Source organism: Aulonocara sp. 'chitande type north' Nkhata Bay, linkage group LG15 (assembly GCF_057382095.1).
Source record: "Aulonocara sp. 'chitande type north' Nkhata Bay isolate Kocher_YH1m ecotype deep benthic linkage group LG15, A_spYH_male_GT1.1, whole genome shotgun sequence".
Classification (NCBI taxonomy): Eukaryota; Metazoa; Chordata; class Actinopteri; order Cichliformes; family Cichlidae; genus Aulonocara; species Aulonocara sp. 'chitande type north' Nkhata Bay.
In genome coordinates this window covers 15,715,232-15,741,176 of record NC_141358.1, presented here as the reverse complement: position 1 = coordinate 15,741,176, position 25,945 = coordinate 15,715,232, and the positions used below count along the sequence as shown (strand labels likewise).

General features: G+C 41.4%; 1 protein-coding gene across 1 annotated transcript in view; it reads left to right on the top strand.

The window, feature by feature from the left end:
* The window catches only part of fut8b (fucosyltransferase 8b (alpha (1,6) fucosyltransferase)), a 91,255-nt gene extending 68,289 nt beyond the window's left edge, over positions 1–22,966 (top strand). Inside the window, exons 6-10 of the mRNA XM_086264585.1 lie at positions 1,164–1,401; positions 8,937–9,183; positions 17,182–17,358; positions 17,517–17,667; positions 21,218–22,966. Coding sequence (XP_086120711.1) covers positions 1,164–1,401; positions 8,937–9,183; positions 17,182–17,358; positions 17,517–17,667; positions 21,218–21,556 — 1,152 coding nt within the window. The 3' untranslated portion in view covers positions 21,557–22,966. The remainder of the gene's footprint in view (positions 1–1,163; positions 1,402–8,936; positions 9,184–17,181; positions 17,359–17,516; positions 17,668–21,217) is intronic.
* The last annotated feature ends 2,979 nt before the right edge of the window (positions 22,967–25,945 follow it).

The window sequence follows — 25,945 nt, the reverse complement described above, 5'->3', positions numbered from 1 at the left end:
TTAGTTGAACAGACTATTATCATCTAAAATATAAGGATTGTTTTTAATTACTAAGATGAAAGTCTTTCCCATCAGTGGCTGCTTGTAGTCTAGAATTCATAGACCTCTTCAAATGCTCTTTTTTTCTCCCTTGAAATGCTCTTCCGGGCCTTTATCAAAGCCACCTTTAGTTGCTATTTCTGTAGGCCTCTCTACATTCGTTTTTGTAACTAATGACTGAAAGGATGCTATGCTGGGTTGAGATCATGCATGAGACTTGGCCATTAAAGAATATTTAAATTTTAGTTAAAACTGAGCAGAGAGTATAGATCTGTACATTTCACAATTCATCCCAGTGTTTCTACCAGCATTCATATCATAAATAAAACGGCAGTGACCCAGATCCACTGCCAACCACACATGCCTATTCCATAACACTGCCTCCCTCATGTCTGACAGATACAGTAGTAAAGAAACTGTTCTTCGGGAAATAATCCTATTAATTTAATAATAATAATAATAATGGATTGCATTTATATAGCACTTTTCGGGACCCTCAAAGTGCTTTACAATACCATTATTCATTCACTCTCACATTCATACACTGGTGAAGGCAAGCCACAGTTAGCCACAGCTGCCCTGGGGCAGACTGACAGAGGCGAGGCTGCCATATCGCGCCATCGGCCCCTCTGGCCATCACCAGTAGGCGGTAGGTGAAGTGTCTTGCCCAAGGACACAACGACCGAGGCTGTCCGAACCGGCAACCTTCTGATTACAAGACGAACACAAACAGTTGTCTAAGCATTTCACTGCATGTCCTACTGTGTATGTGACAAACAAAATTTGAATTTGAATTTAAATTTGAAAAATCACTATAATTCTTAAGCACTGTAACACTGTAGAAGTATAGAATGTATATCCTTTAACAATAGAAGGTATGAGACTAAAAAGGAGAGGGGGAGGAGGCAAAATTAATTTAAAGAGTAGAGAAAAATAGCATGTACAGCAGGAAAGGCAACCTGGGAGTAAGCAGGCATCGTGAAATTAGAGTGGTGTATTAGATAAGAAAAGGACACAAAACAATATCAGCTATTTGATATTAAAAGTCACAGAGTAGGTCTTTGAGAGATACAAGGTGGAGGTCAAGCAATAAAAAATGTTGAACCACTCTTTCCTTCTCCCAGAACCCCCCAGACTGCAGTAAGGCGAGAAAGCTGGTGTGTAACATCAATAAGGGCTGTGGTTACGGCTGCCAGCTCCACCATGTCGTCTACTGCTTCATGATCGCTTATGGCACCCAGCGCACGCTCATTCTGGAGTCTCACAACTGGCGCTATGCTCCCGGCGGCTGGGAAACAGTCTTTCTGCCCGTCAGTAACACCTGCACTGACCGCTCTGGGGCCACCACTGGACACTGGTCAGGTGAGTACACACAAAATTAACAGCACAACAATGAATTACAGACAGTGAAAGCCTCAGAGATGCCAGTTGTGACTAGTTACGCGCTGATTTCTGGACGATCCCACCTAAAACAGGCTTTGCCAGACCTTTTCTTTCATGCTGTTACAGCGAAAGCAAAGTGTGAATTGCCTGGCTAAGCATTACTATGCAATTCTTGTTAAAACGTTTTGGCAGCCGGTGTAGCAGCACGTTAATGTTCATAGATTTTATAGCCAAAAAGGAAAAAAATCATTTTCTGTATGCACCTTACTCCTCTGACCTACAGTAATTTTATATGTGCAAAAGTCTCTGATAGAGCCTAGAGGCTGATATTGAAGGGAAAATTCTGATTCACAATTTCCTGCACATCCTGTAGGTTTCATCACAGACCGAGCATAAATAAACTGCATCAATTAGAGCTAATTTATGGAATCCTAGGTTAAGAGGACTTGTCATTTTTCTGTTGTAGCCCCAGGCTGTGGCAGAGACTGACTGAAGGGTCTTATATTCCCATACAGCTTCACTATTGCATCATTTTCCTGTCAAAAATCTATTTTGACACCAAGTTAATTTTCAGCTGAATGTAAAAATGCTTTTTTACACGTATGTTAGTGAAAATAAACAGGATCTCTTTCATTTATAAACAGTCCATGGACCATTTTTCATCAAAGTAGGATTGTTATTCCATCTGCGGTACTTTACATTTAGCACCATTGCTCTGTTCTGGTACACCCTGCCCTTCAGTGCACAAACATGGAAAGACAATGACATGATTAATGATTAAGTTAGAAACAGCGTGAAATGGAGGAACAAGGGTAGAGGTCAATTGCAAAGCATCTTCCAGATACATCAACCTAGAAACTGGCGACCTCCGGTCACACAAGAAAAATGTGTATTCCTTGTTTGGCTTGCAGGTGGTTGCTGGAAGTTAATCAGTCAATGACTCACCCATAACCACAAGTTGCTATGGAAAAAACTGTATTATCCAGCTGACTGGCAAGTGGGTGCAGATGGCTGATAGTCAGTAAGGGGTGCTGCACAAAAATCCCCTTTGTGATTATTTTTGCAAAAAGAATTAGTTGACCGTAGTTTGCATGGAAGATGCAAATTGACTTGTCTGCAAACCCTTGCCGCCTGTTTTTGTTTTTGTTTTTTTATTAATAGTAAAGCTGAAATGTGCAAACAAACCAGAAAATTGTCGAAAATTAGCAGTAGCTATAAACCTGTGTGCGGTACATCAGTTTCATGTCTTGCACTTGAACTATGTTAAACTGCACTGTCCCTTTTAAATAAATAAATAAATTCAATAGAAAATTTGCTTTCACATTAAGCCTTAGCAGCCATTTCCAGAGAAGTTGGCATCTTCCATGCAAACAACAAGAAACCATGACAATATGCTAAGCAACCAAAGCGGTCTCAAGAGGGTTTTTGGTGCAGCGCCCTCTTCAACCTCCAGAAACCACTTGCCGACCAGTTAGGAAATATATATATTCCCTTAGCGACCAGTGGCGGATATGTGCTGACTGGTGCTAGGGCTGTGTGCCTGGGGGACCTGAAATAGCACATATTCCAGGTGAGCTCTGTCCATAGTACATGTGGAAGGATATTGGCTGACTGCCATAGTTGGCTCATCTTGCCTGAACTAATTCTATGCTTGATTTTTTTTTTATATTTTGAAGACATTTTACGTATATGCCAGGGGACACTTAAAGGGAATATAAATATTCATGCAGGTTTGGGGCATAGCTTTAAACCCGAGTCTCTTATTTCATATTTCACATTTGTATTTTTCGCAACAGTAGAAATGCCCATACCAGCACAGCTTTAGGCATTTGCCAAAGGAATAGTCTGGCAGCAAAACCAGTGTCGTACTCATCACCTTCAGATTTACATACAGACAATGCCAGTATGGCTGTTGATTCATGGTGTTGTTATTTTTGCGTGACATTAGAATTCTGCACACTTCCAGTTCATTGTGAACACAGTTGAAGCAAAAGTTAGTTCGTATGTACAGCTGATACCAGAATACCTTAGGCCAAAGATTGATGGGGCTGTTGGGAGGAAAAAGATCTCCCTACTAATGCACAGGCAGCAGAATCATTTATAAATGAATTCAACCGTTTTATAAAGTGCAATTTTAATATGACTGAGTCCCACAGTATATGTTTGTTTTTCCACTTCTAAGCTGACATTACCGGAGCATATGTAAAAGGAGCTCAGTTATGACTTAGAAGTGTTACTATGAGACTGTACCTGCCTCCCTCTTTATCACGTTATCTTCCACTGCCTCCTCGTTCTCGTCGCCATGTCCTTTCAGCTCTTCATTTTTCTCCTATCGCATTATTTTACTTGTGCTCTCCTGGGCTCTCCCTTCTTATCTCCTGCTCTCCCTCTGCCTTCCCTCTCTTATTCTCCTGCCTTTCATGTGTCCTTTTCCACTTTTTAATGTATTTCGTAGGAGTTTGTCTTGCAAACAGTCTCCTATAGATCCATATATGCCATCTGGCAGCGCACATCAGCAGGCAGCTCCCTCCAAATGTCACTACCCTCCTTAGGCCTTTTAGCATTCTGAATTGTTGTCCTTATAAAAGCCTGCAATTTGCAGAGGCAGTAGTTTCTGATAATCAAGCCAGCTAACTAGCTGGGCATAGCTAATGTAATCCTGTTGGGTACTTGGCTACGCCTGTGGTCATGCCTGTTTTGTTAACAGTGCAAGCAAGTACTTTCCTTGGGGCACTAGACCACAAAGGGATGCTAAAGCCTTGGATTAATAAGTAGATATACATTGAATATCTCGCTAATTAAGTGGAGTGTTTGCCCATGCCAGTGCAATTACAGTGTTTAATGTAGTGAATACTGATCTCTTCAGAACTTGTAGTAGCGCCAATACAAGCTGAATTCCCAGATGGTAGTGAGCGCTCCCTTTTGAGGACACTTTATTTTCTACTTTTGTTTCTCTCAAATTCTCCTCTTCAAAATGTTCTTTATCATTTGGTTGTGAATGTCACCACTTGTTTGTGTTTACATTCATGTAGAAACATGCTTTGGGTTGTCCTGTACTGAGTTATGCCTTTGTATTGTTTCTGTTTATGTGGCAAAATTGACTTTTCTGGTATATTGTGTAGCAGCCCTTCACGATTCCAATTTCCTTATATATCTATACATGGTTCTCCCACTTTCTGTTAAGTGTTTTCCCCCAGGACGTGAGACATTTATAGACCTAGAGAGGATCTATGGTTTATGCGTATGTGACAGGGTGTTTCTATCAGGAAAACATAATGCTTGCGGGAAACATCAAAGATAGCAACGAAGTCATTATGGGACCCGCTGATTTTCTTTCTGCAAATGGGAAACAAAAAACAAAACATTACAAGACGATCCACCCTGAAATAATCAGGACATACAGGGTTGCCTTCTATGGTTTGTTCTACAGCTGAAAAAAAAGAAGGATAGGCTCTTTTTTTGCTTCTCATCCGTAAACACTCTGCATACTCTTTCACGTGATTCAGTTTATTTTGAAAGGTCTCAACAGGATCTTGAGCTTTATTCTGAAAGGTTTATGTAGAAATTAAACAAGCGGACACGCGATGGTTTTACCGTCGTTGTTGCTAACGACAACGTATAAAAAAAACAGGCTCTTGTCTGTCCGTAGTGTGGTTATATTAAATATTTGAGAAAGAGAGAACTTTAAGAAATTAATATAGCCACTACAGTGACCATCAAAACGATGAAAAAGTGTGTGTGTGTGTGTGTGTGTGTGTGTGTGTGTGTGTGTGTGTGTGTGTGCTAACTATATATCTCATTATATCGAACAGCCCTAATATAAAATATAACAATTTTTAAGGATTGGGGTAGTGATCAATATACAGTATTAGTATTTTCTAGTCTCTTTTCTCTGTTGGTTTTGGACTCATCCAAGTGACCTCTCACTTGGATGAGTGACGAAACGTTTCTCCCACTGAAAATGCTACATCCCGATGAACAGAATCAACTTTTGGACAGTTAATATAAACATAATTTACACCAGATAGGACCTTTAACTACAGAAAAAGACTATATGGATAGAACCATAAACCCATTCAGTGAAGCTTCTGGCACACAGTTGTTGTGCTGATGTTAATGCCAGAGGAGGTTTGGAAAACACTGCGCTTTTTGAGTCAACAGAGTGTTAACAACTATGATACACCAGGCAACCACCGCTCTGTAGCTTTAAGTGGTGTGCTACTTTGTGACTGAGTTGCTGCCGTTCTTAAACACTTAAACTTTGCAAGAAATGGCAAAAAATAATGCATTTCCATATCTACCCCTGCTGACTGTTTATTCCACTCGTTCGTGTTGCTCTTCTGCCATAACTTTTGTTTTCAGTGGACAGCTGGAGAGCTTAACACCGTCAGTAAATCTGGTATAACAGACTAAAGTCTCGACGCATAGAGAGGAAACCAGGCTTCTTTTGGAACAATGCTTCGTTGATCAAAGAGCTAATTTGCCAAAGAGAGAATATTCCTTTGAGGTTCTTTGTAGAGATATCACTGCCTTATGGTCAAGTCTGAGAGCAGCAGGAGAAACATAATGTTCCCTGCCATGGATAGTTTATGAACTTGGAGATCTCTTGTTCCAGTCTAAGTCTCAAATGTATTATGAATGGAGAGGCTCCATATTTTGAGTCTGGATGGTGTCACTCACAGCTCAACAGTTTCTTAGCCATGTTAATCTCATAAAATATTCATTAGGCTCTGTATACATCAGCGACTTAAGTTTAGGAATTCTGTGTCAGTGCAGGCCCATGTGCTCTAAGTGATGATGTATACAGGAAATGAATGTAGGGGTTTTGGAGTTGAGATACAATTTAGAGTAGCTTTGTGGTCTAATTAAGTAGCTGTGGGAGGAAGACATACTGCATATCTGTACATTTGTGCCAAGAAGTGAAAGCCTCGAAATATGCTCATTCCCCCTTATGTGAATCGTGCCAATTCTGTTATATAAGCAAAGACAGACTTGGGAATATTTTTTCTTTTCAATATTTAATGCTTGCAACCAATTTATATTCAGTTCATGCTCCTGCATGCGCACACACACACAAATTGAAGCCTCTGTTGCTGCCCTTGTTTTTAACATGTTTTTTATGTACCCTTTCTGTGAAAGGCCATTTTTAATGACTCATTATGCCATTTATCTTGAAGTGTGCTATGGAAGCAGCGTTTGCAGCTGTACTAGGGGCTGTCTGTGGCAGTTACAAAAGCCACTTAAGTTTGACAGAACACAGGCCTCAAACTTGTTTTTACCTAAATCCGGGGTTTACGCGCAAACTCTGCTCAGGCTTTAAGACTGAAAGAGAGTGGAGGTTGTGTCTGCCAGCCATATCCCTTCTGGTGAGATGAGATTAGCTGGAGCTCTTTGTCTGTGTTTTTGGGTGTGAATACATATTTCCCTTTTTATTTGGGTCTCCATTAGTTATCATTGTCAAACCAAACCTTGTTCCACTGTTCAGAAGCTTCTGTACACGTGCACGCTCATGTGTCCATGTTCCCACTGGCATTTTTGTGACTGGGTGCATCCATGTTTGCATGCTTGTGTGCATTTCCCACTTTTGTTCACACATGCAGGTGTGTGTCATGCACCTGCAAGTGTCTTTGTGTAGAGGCAGTTGGCCTTGAAGGCTAGGGGAGGTCTGGCAGTGCTCAGGGGCTCTTTATTTCCCAAAGAGGTGACCTTCATAATCAGCCGTGCTCAACCCTTCTGCTCAGGGCTTCTTCCAAGAAGGACTTAGCCTAAGGGTGCCACACCACCAGCCACCCCTTCAACCTCTCTCCCCAAACCCTCAAATCCAAATCCTTGCCTCAGCCCTCTGGCCCTCTACAACCTTGACAGAAAGGAGCTTGACTTGGCCTTTCAGCAAGGAGAGGTGAACAATAGCTGTCAGTCATCAAAGCTGGACACACTACGGTTGAGGATTTGGACTGATAGTGGAACCAGGATAGGAATTAATATAGAAACTATGACACTCTATCATACTGTATATAGAGTGAGCGTTTAAGTTGACAAAAAAAAGTCTGAAAGGAATGCTGATTGTTTTGTATCTGCATCATTTACATCTTTCATTTGGCTTGAAAAGCTTTTATTTCCAAGAGTTTTTAGAAAAGCTGGTTATAGTCATCTCATGTGCACAGAGACTTCCTTCAGTCTCTACTGCTGTTTGCTATTTCAAGTTGCTTTGTTTCACTCGTTATTCTGCAGTGAGCAGCGTTTGGCGCTTTAGACAGATCAGCAAGATTGAGTTTCTCTGCCATAACTCTTTGTTTAAGTAACAGCCAGAGGATCACCTGCACACACTTTTCTGTGTTAACATATGGGTAGGAATGGTCTTTAAACCAACTACCCAGTGCTTTCACTGTCAGCCTCACTAATTTAACATGGAATATATAATGAGCGATGGAACCATTGCAGGACAACTAATTATAGCAGAACATGCTGACATCTGTAAGCATTACAACTGCACTCTTAGAGCTTACCTGACACGTCCACGCCAGGCGCTACACTGCAAACTCAACAGTTCCTGTAACGATTTCAGATGGAATACTATTGTGTGTCAGTAGAAACATTTTTATTGTGAAATATTTTTTCCAGGCATATCATATGCATCTGTACCCCTCTCACCTGTTTTTGTTTGGGGGCCTTCATTTATTTAGCCCTTTTCAGGTATTGAAATCTTAGCATTGCTGCTTGATCAGTCTGTTAAAAGTGATGGTAGTGGGTAGTAACAGGTTGACCACAGTTTACCTTTAGAACTAGCTTAATTCTTTGTGGAAACATTTAGAGGAGATTGATCCATACTGACATGATAGCATCACACTGCTGCACATCCATGATGTGAATCTCCTAAGATGCAGCAGAGACATTTGCAGTTGTGACCTTGAGCATTAGCTTTGGTTATTGTGGTAGTCTGCACTCTGACCTAGTCCTACACGTAAACCCTGGCTAGTAAAAGCCTGTCCAAACTTTTAACAAGAAAGTGAACAGAGTGCACATTCTGACGTGACTTGTTGGAATGAAATAAGTGTCATGTGAGACCTAGTTTTTAATTGACTGCCTGTTTTTATTTTAGGCCATATGGTTTTCCTCCAGATTTCATATACTGTTTTCTTACCTTAATTGGTCAGTTTCTCAATCTAACCTCTGTTTGATCCAAAGCCTTTCAAGGGAAATGAATTAATTTGTATTTGCATAGCCCAATGTCACAAATTTTCCACAGAGGGCTTTGCAAATTATTCCGCATTTCTTCTATGCTTTAACCCCTGATTAGAATAATTGGGGGAAGAACTCGCCTGTAAGAGTTTGAATAGTGAGGGAAAAACTCAAGTATTCATTTAATGCTCTTCTTCTTTCTTCCAGTGTAAAGGGAATATCTTTTGGTTTTCAGTTGGTATTCAGGCAACATGCTGGGGGGTTTTTTGCCTTTGAGAAACTGTGACAAAGCCCTTGAAGTTTTAAAGCTACCTCCTCTGCTCTGATCCATGTAGGTGAGGCCCATGATAAGGACGTCCAAGTTGTGGAGCTGCCCATAGTGGACAGTCTCCACCCTCGCCCTCCATACCTGCCCCTTGCGATCCCCGAGGACCTGGCCCCACGCTTGCAGCGTCTGCACGGCGACCCGTCCGTATGGTGGGTGTCCCAGTTTGTCAAGTACCTGGTGCGTCCTCAGGCGTGGCTTGAGAAGGAGATCCAGCAGACCACTGCCAAGCTGGGCTTCAAACACCCCATAATTGGGTAAATATGTCCAGCTTTCTTGTCTGTATGTGCACGTTACTTTGCCGCTAAGTAATAATGGCTTTTCTTCTCTATAGCATTGCTCTACAGTAAACGAAATGAGAGAAAACAAAGACATAGCTGTGAAAGCTGTGGTGGAATACAAACACTGCTTTGGGTGAGGTTAATATGAGGTTAATAGAATAGTATTAAAATTAACTTAATTTGATAATCGTGTTTTGTTTGCTTATTTTTATTTATTTATTTTCTCTTACCTTCACCCTTAGAATGCTTTCGCTTTTTCCATTACCACACCGTCAATACTCAGACATCTTATATTCATGCAAATCAGCCTATTTAAAGAAATGTCATCACTCAGTACCCATCACTGAGTGTTTTTCTAATAGCAGTCGCATGCTATACCGGAGTGTCTCATTTTTATTGTAATGGCCCTATTACTAAATCCATGGAGAATACTGATTTGATATTTTGACTTATAAATATAAATAAATGCTAAAGGTGTGTGTGATTTCAGAATCAGTCAAACCTGACAAGAAAGCGGTACCTTTACAACGGTATTAAAAACGAGTGGCCTGGCAGCTTTTCTTTTACCTTCATCAGTCCTTGTTACCTAAAGGTTAAGCCTGGCTATTTTTATTTGTTGTTATGCTGAAGGAAGTCATAAAGAAAAATGAATCTATTCCACTAGCATGTGTTGTATGTAGCTTTCCACAATGAAGTTGAATTTTTTATTATTGTTATTATTCTTTTAGCTATTTAAGATGCTGCATTTCAAAGTTTACTGTATGATCATTTGAGTGAAAAATCTTTGCGTTTTGGATTTGGCACATGTAGACGAAGGCCTTCTGTGGCTACCTGCTTGTCATGAAATGTTAGCAAACCAAAAAGAGAACTTCTAACAGCTGTTGTCTGACAGCCCTAATGTTTTTTGGGGTAAATTAGTTCGTCCATGTTTGGACATTTGTGTTGTAAACGCGCAAATCAGTCCGTGCGTGATTACATTGCACCGCCCATCAAAAAGTCTGCGCGTGCGCGAACATATCGCCCATCGTCGATTATTGGACTGATGATTGTCGGTTGAAAAATTTGTACATATCGCCCAACCCTAATTCATAATACTGAATACATTACAACTACCTGTTTACTATAAACTATAGTAGCATATGTAACATTCAGGGGAGCTTACAAACAAAATTTGGGAAAATGTTTTTCAGAAGCATTATGATATTCCACAGTTTCTTCTTGGCATCTCCCGGAGCATTGGAGAGCATTGTATGGTTCATATTTCAAAATGGTCATTAGTTATCTTTTACTAGACTTTGGTGCAGCCATTTCAGCTCCTCTCCCTACCGTTAAGACTCCTTTCTTTTGATTGGCTGTCCACTGCAAACAGAAGGTTTGAACGTCAAGTGAGTGGGGCTTAATAATAATAATAATGGATTGGATTTATATAGCGCTTTTCAAGGCACCCAAAGCGCTTTACAATGCCACTATTCATTCACTCACTGGTGGAGGCAAGCTACGGTTGTAGCCACAGCTGCCCTGGGGCAGACTGACAGAAGCGAGGCTGCCATATCGCGCCATCGGCCCCTCTGGCCAACACCAGTAGACGGTAGGGTAAAGTGTCTTGCCCAAGGACACAACGACCAGGACAGAGAGCCCGGGGATCTAACCGGCGACCTTCCGGTTACAGATACGCTTCCCAACCCCCTGAGCCACGGTCGCCCCATGGAAACAGTCATGTGACCTTATTGAGGATATCCTCTATCACTGGCATCATTCGAACCCGGGAGAAGAATAAAAGTACTGAGTATTTGGGGCAGTCGGAAGCCTGACTTTTATCTCACAGGGATTACTTTTACATCCAATGACCTCATTAGTTAAAACCTGTTTAATATGAACATCCGCCACTGTCACAGTACATATACAACAGAAAAATTATCGGTCCTCTTAAAATTTGACATTTACGAGGTTACAAATATTTAAATATTACTTTTTAGGAAACTTGGCATCAGCTGTGCGGATGAGATGAGAGCATCTTTGCCAAATATGTCATCAGCAGGTCTGATTTCAGTCATCGATAATGTGTTCGCTTTTATTCTTAATGCTTAGTGTTGTGCCACCTCCAGAGATTTGGCTCGCAATGCTTGAAAGTGATTTGATACTCCTTATTGTCCAGCGCAGCATTGTTGAAAAGCATTCACAAGTATGACGAGATCCGTTCCCACGAGGGCCACTCCTTTGTGGGAACGCTCACAGTACTGTAAGCCACTTTTGATAGCAGCCTTCTAAGAAATGGGTTAGACATGTAGCTGTTTATTTACTTGTTTACTTTTCTCTGTATCCCTGTCAGGCACTCAGTCAACCAACATCCATGTGCTGTCTGCCAGCCCCTCTTGGCTCATAAATAATTCCTTCCTGCACCACTTCAAACCTGGATCAAATGAGACTTTGCGAATATATCTCGGCAGTTGTTTTAACCCTCTTGGTCTAGAAGTAGGGAGGAGGATTTTTATATATTAGGACAAGACACATAATCACTAGTAAGCTGTCAGTCATCTGAAAGTATGTGAAATGAGTGCCAGGCACTTTGCTGAGATCATCTTGAAATTCTGCTCCATCCCACGAGACTGACTCCTCCGCCTGGTGAAGGAAGTAGTTCAAAATAAAATAAAATTAAAAAAAAAAAAGCTAAGAGATATCTTCTAATATTTTTTGAAGTCAGCCTGCATTAGTTCTGTCATCCTCTTCATAACTCTCACATCCATATGTTCCTAGTCTTTTGTGCCAGCTTCTCAGCCTTCATAACTTCTCTTTTTTCTTCTTTACATTTTGCTGCAAGCGAGCTTCCCAGGTCTCCTCACTTTTCCTGTCCTGCTTTAGTTCTCACTCCGGCTTGTTCCACTCACTCTCTTTCTTCCTCCGACTCTCTGTCCTTATTCTTTGTGGGCTTTTTTTTAACTTCTCTGCCTTTCATCACCCCTGCCACTGTGTCTCATTCTCCCCGTCCTCTTTTAGCCCCCCGCCCCTTCCTTTTTCACTTTTCTTTTTCAAATTCAGTGACTCAACCCAGCGTAGTCAATCTATATGGGCTCAAAATGTGGTCATAAATATTTTGTACTTGTAATTCAGGATTTGTATGTGTAAAAAAGATTTGTGTGTGCGTAAAAAAGATTTGTGCGTGGACTTAGCCAAAAAAATCACCTGCAAGTTACAAGTACGAATTCTGACCCTATTTTTCTTCCTTTCATCTGATTGGTCAATGTCATGTCAATCACAAATGTAACTGTATTACCCTTCAAGGACCTGCAGTTCAAAAAAGTGCCCCTCCGACAGCCAAACCCATCTGTTCTCTGATTGGATTGTTACATTTGTGATTGACATGACATTGACCAATCAGATGAAAGGAAGAAAAATAGTTTCAAAAGTCCACACACAAATCTTTTTTACGCACACACAAATCTTTTTACACATACAAACCTTTTTTTACGCACACACAAATTCTGTTTACACATACAAAACTGATTAACAAGTACAAAATATTTATGACCACATTTTGAGCCCATAAATCTCTACCATCTTCTCACATCCGCTCATTTATGATTGTTCTTCTGTCTTCATTTGTTCATTCTGCTCCAGGAGTTTTCCCGTTTTTATGCTTCTCCCTCACTTCTTCCTCATGTTCCCAAGGCATAGATCTATACCCACAATTCTCTCATCATTTTCCACACATCTCTATCACAGTTCTTTGTGTTCCCCCCTCCCTACACACGTATATCCCACCCTTTTCTCCCTACATATCGCTGGGGAAAAGGGTTATTGAAATGAGGCGCTGGGTAGAACAAAGTTTTTATTCCTTTTCCCCCCTCTTCCCTTCTCAGCTCTTGATATAGCCACTCCACTGTGTAGTGATGTTACAACAAAGTGCCTGTGTGCTTCTATCAGCACTGTGGGGGAAGGCATTATAAGTGTGTCTGTAGAGTGGGGGGTTGGTGGATGTAAGATGTGAAAGTTGGACTGAAAGGAAAAGGCAAGAGGGCGGCACTGGTGGGAAAGGCTAGGGTTGATGGGGAGAGTACCAAGAGGGGATAGAAAGGCAGCTTGTCCCCAGAGCAACCAGCAACTGCCAGCCGACCTCACGTGCCTCAGCCACCACACCACCACTCATGCCCCGCTGCTCCCTTTGGATGCGAGCTGCAGAAAAGCTGGAAGCCACGGACTAAAAGCAGCAGGTCCGGCCTGCTGCGATTTAATATTAGAGGTACAGAGAGGGGAAAAAAGCAAGTGGGAACACTGCCACTACTGCAGATACAGAGGGGTTCCCAAGTGTTGAATTTACCATGAAGCCTTGTGTCATGTGTATTCTGTTTTTCCTTTTCTTTTTTTTGTAACAGCTTCTATTAGACTGCGCACATTTAAAACCTCTCAGCTCATTGTAAACTCAGGCTAAAATATATCTTTTGGAACAAACATAAAAAAAAAAAATCAATAATACAAAAATCTACATGAAAAAAAGCTGCTTCAGATATTTTTCACTGACATTTTTTCTGTCCTTAAAGAGACTCTAGTGTATAAACAGCAGCATATTTTCTTTTTATTCAACTTTTTTAAAGCTTTTTGGTTCCTTTGAAAATTACCTGGATTGTTTTTAATCTATCATCTATTACTCGTGAAGTAGCATCTTTTTTCCCTTTTTTGTGTTGGCGGTAATCTCATAATAGATGACATGCTAACAAGTTTTAAAATGTGCTGATATGAAAAGCAAAACTGTAGTTTCCCGGGCCTTTCATATATATTATACATATCTGAGTTGATCTATTTTCTATATAAGGTCTGGTGTACACTAAAGGAAAGGTATAACCTTTTTTGTTTCATGAGTGCTCACCGAGCGTGATCTGGATCATGATATGACCATCACAGTCACCAAATATTCATCCATTAAAGTCATTTAGGGGTGATATAATAGCACTACCCACACTACCCGTCACCAAATTGCCAACAGAGAATATAATTTAGTCTTTCATAGAGGCTTACTGTAGCCCTGACAGCTCATTAGGATACTTGATGATGGCATTATATTTAATTTGTCATAATCTATAATTATGAGCACTGGAGATAAATCTTAATAACAACTTTGACATGTTTTGGTGTCAAAGTACAAGTTGCATCAGCGGTGATTCTACAGCTTTTGTGTATGTAATTATCATATGAGCTGTTTTCTAAAGATTCAAATGTTAATAGCAGCTACAGTTCCAAAGCCCAGCAGCCCAGAGCTCCGGTGGGCAGAGTACTGAGGTCATACTCAAACAAATAATTCATTTTGTCTGTATGCTATTGTCGTAGTCTGCCAGGATCAGCGCTTGCTGCGTCTAGGGTGCGGGTGTATGTTTTTACACCCACCGTGAGAATTAGTCTGCCTTGGCAATATTGTATGAATAGGGAGGAGTGAATTGAATTATTGTGGCAGTTGTGTGGGAGAGCGCTGGTGGGATTGGGGGGGCTAAGAGCAAAGCAGTACCTCACAGCGGCCTCTGCCGCTCTGACAGAGAGAGAAAAGAGCGAGATAAAACGAGGGTTTGTGGGAACAAAAAAACGGGAGACATGAAAGAAGAGCAGGAGCAGGAGAGAGGCACCGTAACAAAGGATGGGAAAGCCTGATGTCGAGACCTCTGTCCGATCAGAGACATCGACGCTGAATGAAAGACTCACGGCGCCCATTCACCTGCTGTTCTCACCTCCATTCTGTGGGTTTCATTGCCACGTAAATAAAGGCGAGCAAACTCAATAGTTACTGATTGATCTGTGGCCAGCGGTAGAAATTAGAGACAAAGTGTTTATTCTCTCAACGTCTAACTTTTTCTACTTCTGCTTCATTCTCACAAAAGAGATCAAGGCAACCGTGAGGTCACAGAACTTTTTCAACTCCCAAAGCAGCTGAGAGATCCCGAATAAGTGGAAGTAAAAGACTAATAGGTTTCACCTAGGTGCCTCTGACTGTAGATTTTCCAGTGGAACTGCTTCTTGTCCAGCAGCAGACAGCTGGTTGTACTGGCCAGCTCCCATAGTGGAATTATATTAATGTGGAAAAGGCACACATGTTTGCCCCACCCCCCAAAAAAAGAAGTGAACACTTAAAATGTCTTTTTCTCCAGTCTCATATTTATAAATTTCATTTTCTCCCTGAGGGCAGAAGTCACAATGTAGATATAGCTGGGTAGCTGCGTAAGTGAATAGTTATGGTTGGAATAAAATTGTGTTTCTGCACCCATCAGGTTGACAGATGGTTTTGTGTCCGAGGAGGAGTTCTCATCGTTTGTTCCGTTTTCAAGCTGTGCTCTTTTTGTCAGATGTACAGCAGTGACAGCACTCTCTCTTTGTCCTTTCTTACTGGAAGCGAGGACAAGGATACTTAAAAAAAAGAAAGAAAGGAATAAAAACAGCTGGGTTGGTTATTGCTCTTTCTTTCCATTTTTCTGTCTCGCTACATCCTTTAAACTCCTCTCTTGTCACTGTTGGCCTTTCTTGTTTACTTTGTCTCTATCCTAGCATTTTTTTTGTGGGTGTGCATTTACACTAACAATGGAAAGATTCCCCAAACATGCCGTTAAAGTAAAAGTGCTGTTTCCTTTTTACGTTTGCAGCAGAATAAATGCAGTTGTGAACAAAACATGAATTTACTGTTATTTTGAGATCGGTGTGGATTTAAAACTAGGTTTCGTCAATGACGGTAACACAAAAAAAAGTGTATTTTCTTTTCTCGTCACGACCGTGTGCTTCTTTTCCCCCGACTGTTATTGGCTTCTAACCGTTTTGAAAATAAATCCCTTAACTTTGTCACCTCAGTTAATCTGAATGTTTTCCATTCCTCATTTTTAGGAACTTTGGTCATATCTATTGAACATCCATCAGCATTGCAGTCCTGTGAAAGTTTTCACTGGACTCTATGCAGTCTTTTTCAGCCACTCTGTTGTAGATTTACTCCTGTGCTTGTGATCATTGTCCTGTTGCATGACTCGGGATCGGCCAAGCTTTTGGTGTCATACATGTGGCCTCTTTCACTCTTAAATACTTTGGTAGGAGTTCATGGTCAGTTCAAGGTGCTCCGCTCCTGTGGCTCCAGAACAAACCCAAATCCTCATCCTTCCACCACCATGCATCGTTTGTGCTAATGTGCTATATGTCTTTCACTTGACATGGCACCGTGTTTTATGGCCCAACATCTCCACTTTTATTTGTCTAAAGGACATTTTTCCAGTCTTGTGGTTTGTTCAGATGAAACTTTGCAAATCTAATCTGTGCGTCATGCTCTTTTTTTTAGAGAGATAAGGCGTTTTCCTAGAAACCCTTCAAGATGAGCCATACTTGTCTTTTTCTCATATTGTGGTGACAGCTCCACACTAGCAAAATGCCACAACCTGTGCTCTTTATAGAGGCAGCCGCATGTGGTGATGATCAATAAACCAGGTTCATCTGATTATCACACTTGGTTGCTACTTGCACTTGTAATTCCTTTCGGAGTCATAAGAGTTTAGGTTCCCTGAATGTGTTTGAATATAGACGTGTTTTTTCTTTCTTTCTTTATTTATTTAGTTTTGGGGGGTTTTTGTAAGGCGCAGTAAAAATATTGTGATCAATCGCCGGGATCTTCAAAATACTTCAGCAGTTGCACATGTTCCAGTTATTGTAGATTACATTTTTAGCTTAGTCAACCAGTAACCAGTATTGAAACAAAATATGTTCCTCCGGCAATGTAAGCACAAGAACTAGGCACCGTGTAACGCAATTATGAGTTGCACCATCATAACTGTGTTACGACTGTTTTATGGCCTGGAGAGAAAATGCCGAACGTTTCAACACAGACTTCATTCAAGATATCAGAAAGCCAAGCAAATAACCAGTTTAATGCAATGAAAAACCTTTTGATTAGTCGTAACTTAATGGTGTAAGTTTAACATAGATGACTAATTTGTTGCCCTATCTGTGTCTCTCTGTCTCCAGAGTCCATGTGAGGAGGACAGATAAAGTGGGGACTGAGGCAGCCTTCCACCCCATAGAGGAGTACATGCTGCATGTGGAGGAGCAGTTCCAACATCTGGCCAGGCGTGTTCATGTCGACAAGAAACGGGTTTACCTAGCTACCGATGACCCATCTTTGCTGCAAGAAGCTAAGACCAAGTCAGTGTCTAGGAGTGTGTGTGTGTAATCTGTAAGAGTGTTTATGTCCGACTGATGCGTACGTGACAGCGTGTTTTTGTATCTGCCCGTGTTCATTTTGTTTCCTTAGTGTGTATTTGAAGTATTTATTTGTGTTTCCGTGTGCATATCACTTTCAGGTACCCAGACTATGAGTTCATTAGCGATAACTCCATCTCGTGGTCGGCCGGCCTCCACAACCGCTACACCGAGAACTCTCTTAGAGGAGTCATTCTTGACATCCACTTCCTCTCCCAAACCGACTTCTTGGTCTGCACTTTCTCTTCGCAGGTCAGTTCACGCTTTCCAGTTCATTTTTGGAGAGAGCACGAAACGGTGTCTTTGATATGTTTTCACATGAAACTGAAGGTCAGGATGGATTTGATGTTGGGATGAAAGCAGCTCGGAGTAACTCGGAGAGCTGACTGGAATGTTGATGCTTTCAGACACGGAGGCGAGAAAGCAAATACGGTTGATGTGGAGTAAAAATAAACCTTGTAATCTGTCAGGATGTGCTGTTAACTATATTTCAAGTATTCTCAAGCTCACGCATAAAGGTTCTTTTCATAACCTGCGTAAAAGCTGCTTTATTGATAAGACCTGCAGCCTTTCTGTTGTCAGCATCTTATATTTCGCCTTTGTAGTATGCTCGCACACTCTGAGGTGTAGTTTAGCTTTGGCCAAAACAATAACGAGGCATGGACGACACTTTCCCCGCACTATTATGTTGCCTGCGATTTGTTTTGTACACTAACTAAAAAAGTGTTTATACTATATACCCAAGTAGAAGTATATTGATAGTGAATTTGATTTGGCTGGCTTATAGCCAGCGCCTTACTTTGTTCTTGGCTAGTGCTGGAATAGTGAAATATATAAAATCAGCACCACTTAGCACAGGGGTGTCAAACTCAGTCACAGAAAATTAATACCTGGATCCAACTCAAACAGCCACACTGTGTTGATATTTATTGAAAAACATACTTGAATTTATTGTGTTTTTTCAGCTGTTCTTCTCCCAAGACTTCTTAGAATTCAGATTTAAGATCTAAACGGCTCTGAGAGAGCAAACAAACAGATGAGATCACATTAAAAATAAAAGATACATAAGTGACATTAGTTTTTGTGTCTTACTTTCTTTAAAGTCTGAGTCATTTCTAAAGAAATCATTTTCTCACAGCTTGTAGGCAGAGCTGGGGCATCGTTTTGGCGATAAAACGTGGGAACTGCGCAGCGCCCACGTAGCCATACTTTGTCTTGAGTGTTTCACTAAACTGGAGTTTGATCAGTTTGATTTAAATGTTTGTAGGTGCTCTTTCCAGAATGACTTGCTGAGAAAGTGAAACTTACTTTTCTGGGCAAATCTCCACGTGCAAATCTTCATGTACTATGCATGGTCAGTTTTTTTCAGCAAAACGTCCACTTGTAGCAAATGTTGCAGTAGAGACCTGTTTTGTCATTGATTGGCAGCACGCAGGAAGAGACCAGCGTTTCCCGCTTTTCCCACATTTTAAGAGCTCCGACTGCAGCGTACATGTCTATACTCACACCATCCCGCTCCCGAAGCCGGAGGTTTAGCGCTTTGAGATGTTTCATTATGTTGCACAGAAACCCCAACTCACCCTGCCACTTTTCATGTCAGAGCTCTGTGGCGTCTCTCCCCTTGCTTTCCATGTACTGACAAATTTCCTCAGACAACTCGAAACATCTGTTCAGCACTTTCCATCGGCTTAGCCATCGCACCTCAGTGTGACGGGGCTTCACGTTGGGAGCTCACCTCCTCCAGAGGTGATGGAAATTAGCGACGATTCAAACCTTTGGCTCATGTAAAGTAAACTGTGGGTGTTGCTGTGCATGTTTAGTTTTTAAGAGTTTTACCACACAAACCTTCCTGGTGTGTGACGCAGTGTGCAGTTTTTCTTTCAGCATGCTCACACGGCTGCTCTTCTCTCTGCACATAGCGGGCACTCCTGTCTGCTTAAGCTTCACCTCAAAAACTGCTTGCTTTTTGACTTTGACACATGACATTACGCACTTTAACCATATTTTGGTTCAAAAACTCAACTTCAGTAAATGCTGCGATGTAGTTATTTCTTCCACCACAGTAAATCTGTTACAGCAGCTTTACTTTGAGATTTGGTTTTTGTCTGCTGTGACACCAGACTATTTTTTTCTTTTTCTTTTTTTTTGTTTTTAACTCTTCTACCTTCTGGAGTTTCTGCTGTATGTGCACATCCCAGTGCTTGTTTTGGTGCTTCGTTTGCGCATGTCGTCTGATGGTATTTTCTTTCATTTTTCCACATGAGCTCCACACATAAAGGATAAACCTGTTTGTCTTATGTTATTGAGCAGATGCTCTTCCTCCCACCTGTATTTAAAGTCCGGCTTTTGTTCGTTCATTTCTTTAACTCAAAACGACTGGACAATCACAGGACTCTGCGTATGTCAATCAAGAGTCAGGAGGCCATAATTAACATGCCAACATACCAGCTATCGCAATACAGCCTGGGTGTAGTCCAACTGGTGTGCTTGTGCATGAGAGACGCATTATAGCTGGCACTTTATATAACTTAAAGGACCACAGGCCTTGCATTTAGCATGTGGGATTTAGCATTTAGCATACTACATACCATATTATGATGATAGCGTTAGCTTTCCCCATGTAGCATTTACCCTCTGACTGGATTTTTTTTTTTTTTTTTTTTAATCAAAAACATTAACAAATACACATGACTTCATGCTTGGATTGCATGACGTTTTCTACCATATTGGGGATTGAGCACCTCAATATGAACCCACCAGTCACTAGGGAAGATCATGTATTTCCAGACTAACTGACAAATGTATCCTCGAGGTTCTTGGCTGTCACTCGGTGAAGCCGGTCATATTATGGTTGTTTAGTTTTCGTGGAAGCCACTGACTTATTTGCAAACACTTGCTAACTACCAGCCTTTTGACTTTAAACAATGTAACACAAACCAGAAATGTAGCCAGCACATTTTAAAAGGCAAAACTTTTATTTTGAAGGGGAATTTTTCTCCATCTCTGGTTTGGATCATGCTTATCACAATTTCACTGGTGTGTTTGTAGAGAAGTCTGCTTTTTTTCATTCAAACTACAGGCGAGCGTGCAAATCTGCTAGCAAGCAAAGCAATCACGAAGAGGTTTGTGCCAACATGTCAGGGAATACACATTTTTCCATAGCAACCAGTGGTTTCTAGGGAGTTGCTGACTGGTCTCTAGGTCTGTGTAATAGAGGCTTTACCAGGTGATTTCCTAGCATAATACTTGCAAACCAGACTGGGAATTCACATTTTCTGTCATGTAGTGACAGTAATAGAAGGATGTTCGTGGTCCGGGAGTCTATAGTGATTAATGGACTCCACATCAACAAGCTGTCGTTAGCTAGCATTGCTCACTATTGACACCATTGCAGAGCTGAAGCGCCACGGCACTCTGGAGCAAGCATTAAATTCCTGTTCTTTGCTTATCCACAAATTAATGCTCCTTACACTGAGATCAGTCCAAAGTCGGTGAGAGGCACCTGAGAGAGTCGGTACACATTCATAAATGTGCTGTAGGAATCAAAAGTCAAAAATGTGAGGAAGCTGTCGAATTTATCAGTGTGAAACGCTTTGATAATCAGTCATGTGGTCACCAACAAACACACAGTTCCCATCCATAAGTCACTTACCATGTTCTATGTCTCTTTGGCTAGGACTGAAAATGTATATGTCGAAGTCCCTCTTTGTCTTTCAACACGATTATCACCAAGACGGCTTGAGATCTTGAGCATGTATGGATGTTTCTATAAAAATAACACCTGGCTGTGCTTCTGTTTCAGGTCTGCCGTGTGGCTTATGAGATTATGCAGACACTGCATCCAGACGCCTCCTCCTTCTTCTACTCTCTGGATGACATCTACTACTTCGGAGGTCAAAACGCCCACAATCAGATTGCCGTCTACCCCCACCAGCCCCGCAATAGCGAGGACATTCCCCTGGAGCCCGGCGACGTGATCGGCGTGGCCGGGAACCACTGGGACGGCTACTCCAAAGGCATCAACCGCAAACTGGGCCGCACCGGCCTCTACCCTTCCTACAAGGTCAGAGAGAAAATCGAGACCGTGAAGTACCCGACGTACCCCGAGGCAGACAAACTGCTCAACTCTCAAAATAAGTAAAAGAAGAAATGATCGAAAAAAAATTAAGAGAAGGAGTGAGGAAAAAAAACATGTAGTCTCCGATTCCAGAGAAGGAGGCTGCTTTTTGTACAGAAGAGAGAGGCGTACTTAGTGCGCTAAGCTGAGAAGAAAAGAGGAAGCCTGTACCCAGGGGTGATAGGAATGCGAATGCACTCTGTGTGTTAATGCGTGAGCGTGAATGTGTGTGTATGTGGGAGAGAACGCGTGTGCGCACTTGTGTAAATGCCTGTGCATATGTCAGGTCATGGAAGACTTGCACCCTACCACTACTCCCCCGCCTGACGTTCTGATATCGGGTCCGTAGACATTTAGACGTGAACATTGATTTTAAATAAAGCAAGAAAACAATTAAAAATCTACACAACCGACCGAGCTGTCTCTCTCCCGAGACGGCGCCGGGACTACTGTAGAGTGAGCTTCGAATCAATGACTGAGGAGGAAAAAAATGACAAACTGGAAAAGAAGTGTTTTGATTTTTTTTTTTTTTTTTTTAATTTAATTCTTTTCAGTGGTTTTGATTCTAATCTTGCCTTTTTTTGTTGTTCGTTTTCTCTTGTTTTTGTTTACTGAATGTACTGGACCCTCTTCTCGCCACGCTCACCGCACCTACACCCCTCTCGATCCCCTTCCTCCTTTACCCCTCTTACTGTGCTTCCTCCATCTCGTCTCTTCACGTGCAATTAATTTTACAATACCATGTTGTGCTTTTATCAAGTGTCTTTTTAAGGTCTTAATTTTGTATGTATGGGGCTTGTGCATTGTATACTGTACTGTGTCCGTGTGTGTGTTGAAAGAGAGGATGAATGGGTGCGATCAAAGTGTGCCTGTGTGTGCTGTTTAAATCTAAGGGGCCATGTCATGACCAGGTGCCTGGTTACTGGTGAGCAGTTTTTGGTTTTTTTTGTTGTTTTTTTTTATTTCTTCCTTCCCCGAATGAATGTTTGTGCAGTTGAGACTGGCAGCGACAGTGGGGACTGTCCTCATCCCCTCAGAACAACGGGGAACGCCAGTCACTCCGCCGGTAACGAACAATGGTAAGATTATGTGGAGTGTGGTGAACTCACAGTGCACGCGCACAGACACCCACGCAGACACAAGAGCCGTCCCGGGGCTCACCAAACGAAGCACTCCACTGAGATAATGTCCTTCTCGGCATCTTTGCTGTTTCTTCTGTCCATCTGTTTTTCTTTTTGTTTGTCGTTAGTTTTTTAAAATTTTAACATTGCTATTTTAAAATAAATGAGGAAAATATGCCTATGTTGAAAATAATAATGATATGTCATATCAAAATTCCCCATCATGAAGGCTTTTTTGTTTTTCATAACTTATGTTCTTGGGCATTGTCTTTGATAACCACAGATCGAATAAACTTGAGAAACCAACACTGCATTTTTTTCCCCCTCTGGTCTGGTTCTGTTCACCATCTGCTCCTCCGTCTCTTAACTCTCAACAAGCGCTTCACTCAATCAGGCTAAACATGCTTCAGCTACACTGCACTCATTACAAGCTGAGAATCGAGGCTTCATATTCTGAAGGGCATCCATCCATTTTTCGAGAGCATAACTCATCGCCCGAAGTTGATCTTTCAGTATCTCCGTTAAAAAAATTTAAAAAAAAAAACAGGAGAACCTTGACTCTTATCGGCGCAACTTGTGCTGAACATTGGGGGGGGGTCAAGATCGCTGTCTAAGTAAATAAATAAAATCTGGGTAAATTCCCAGATGATTAAACATGCAACTATTTTGCTGGTAATACCTCAAATTAGTGAAGAAAATCAACAGCCTATTTATGCAAGATTATTCATAATTTTATTGAGGGGGTTATATTGGTTGGGTCTGATTATTGGGGGGGTCATAACCCCCCTAACCCCCCTGGAAGTTACGCCCCTGCCAACTCTCAAAGTCAGCGGTCTCCAACCCCCGGGCCTCGGACCGGTACCGGTCCGTGAGAGTTGAGGCTCAGGTGTGAAATGTATGGTTTTCAGGGTTTTTATCGGTTTTCAGCGTTATTTTGTTATCGTTTTTATCGTTCACTCGGTTATCTTGGGTCTTTTCACGTGTCTTATGAATAAATCTTTTTTTTTTTTTCGATACTGGTACTAGTTTTATTTTGTTGTATTTATCCGCGACACCTTAAAGGCCGGTCCGTGAAAATATTGTCGGGCATAAACCGGTCCGTGGTGCAAAAAAGGTTGGGGCCGTTGCCCAAAGTGATATCGTTTTGGAACCCTCAGATTCGAGCCAACTCCTAACTTCAAAAGCAGCAGTAGTTTGTTCTATAAATCATTCAGCAAGAGAGTGAATTTATTTGAGTCATTTCAAAGCAAGAACTCTTTAAATTTGTCTTTTGATTTACATTTCAAACTGAACACCAAGATCACTACCTTCACAACTGAGACATTGCCATCCTTCATTTAAATATAGCTTGTGACAGCTACATGACATTTCTGCCCCAAATGCCAAACAGGTTTCCCTGTGGGCTCACAATGTAGGTACGTCAGCGAGGCATTCATAAACTTCCTGCTCTTGTCTGCTGTCCTATTTCCTACTTCCTGCGTGTCTAAATCGTTTATGATCTTGTTCTCTGTGTCTTATTTATGGGCTGTCTTGTTACTTTCTTACTCAGGGGGCTCTGGGAGTTTCATTACAGATCCCTCTTTAATTTCGACGCTGATCTGCATGCTTCATTGGACACCCATAAGGAAAGCCGTGGTGCTGGTAGAGATGATGAGCTTTTTGGTACGATTGAGGGAGAATAATAGTTTTATTGCTTTTTTTTTCCCCCCCCTCCCCCTCCAACGCTTGACAACAATCCACAACCAATTTAGCCCACGTTGACAAGGCGTTCACAATGCACATGCAGTGTGCAGCAGTTCATTGAACATCTCTTTTTCCCTGGAAAAAGAGTCCCTCGTGGGCTTTATATAAACGCAGCTAACTGGAGGGCACTTTAATTAAAATACACTCGTTGCTGTCACAGTGGCCTGTAACAGTTGTTTAAGAGAGACGTTAGTTCAGTTAATTATTCTGTTAATTGGCCACCGCTCCTGATAGAAAGCTTTCAGATTTTGCAGCAGGCAGCTTTCTTTCTCTGCACTTCTGGTGTAATTGTTGCACGGCTCTTTGAAAACACTGCAAGGCCATTTGTGTACCCCCCACATGCAGTTGTGTGTTAAAAGGGAAATTTTCACAACTGATTACCTCACTCAGTTCCAAATGCATGCGTTTTCTCCACAGTTCCAGCTTTTTTTTTTCTCCCTTAGACTAATAGAGCAATATTCACACAAACATAGAGTTAAAAGACAAACTTCCTGCCAGTCGTAAAGAGACCCCCTATCAATGTGATTACACTGCAACAGATAAAAACCAGAAGCATAGAAAACTGTCCTCACTGACAGCAATTCTGAGTTATGAACAAAACGCTAACCAGAGCGTCCTAATATGTAAGTTTGTAGGTGACTGCATGTACAGTTCACCATAGAAAGAGTTCATGATGTTAAGGTACAGCTCATGGTAATGGCAGTTGTTTAAAAGAACAACTTAAATATCTAAAGTTCATAACAATTCAACCATACCTGGATATTTCACTTTCAGCATGAAAAAGTGAGCACCTAAGTTGGTGGAGGTCAATACCTGCAAATGGAATAACATTTTCTTTCTGTATATTTCTGTCTGGACCAAAGAAATTGATAAATCAGTCCAACATTATTTAATTATATTTATAGAGCGATAAAACCGAAGCCTCTAAACTGTTCAGTTACACTAGTGTAAAAATAGGTTGTCAGGCTTCTTTAGGAATAACTGGTAATTGCCTGCTCATTCAAGTTGGTTGCCCAGAGGTTGAGGTTGTTACACGCTCCGCTACTGGTTGCAAGGCAATTGCACAGTTCACCTGGTGTGAGGCGACCCGTCTTTAAACCTTAAAACTGACTCCAATCTCTCTTAGACAAACTGACAAAGGTTTGCAAATAATTACCATCTAATTCATGTATGTATTATATTGCCATTATTATTGCCAAGCACCGATGTCATTTTACAGTTAAATTGCTGGTCTGCAGCAGCTACAGGTTTATTAATTGGATGGTTTATCGACCCCACGAGGAAATTATTGTGTTACAACAGCAGGTTTTATAATTGCCAACTTGACCTGATTCAACCGCAGACTGATAGCAGTCGGCCTTGGTGCTTTTTTCCATTTTTATGTCTTCTTGACGCACCAAAATCATTCTGTCTTTGAAGCAACCATTGCAAGTTCATTGCACACGGTTTCAAGAATTTCATCCTTGCCTCGGTCTCCAGTCATCATTTTCTCTTGTGTGACTTTAGCACAAGAGGAAGAGACCATCAACAGAACGAGGCTCAGGAAGGG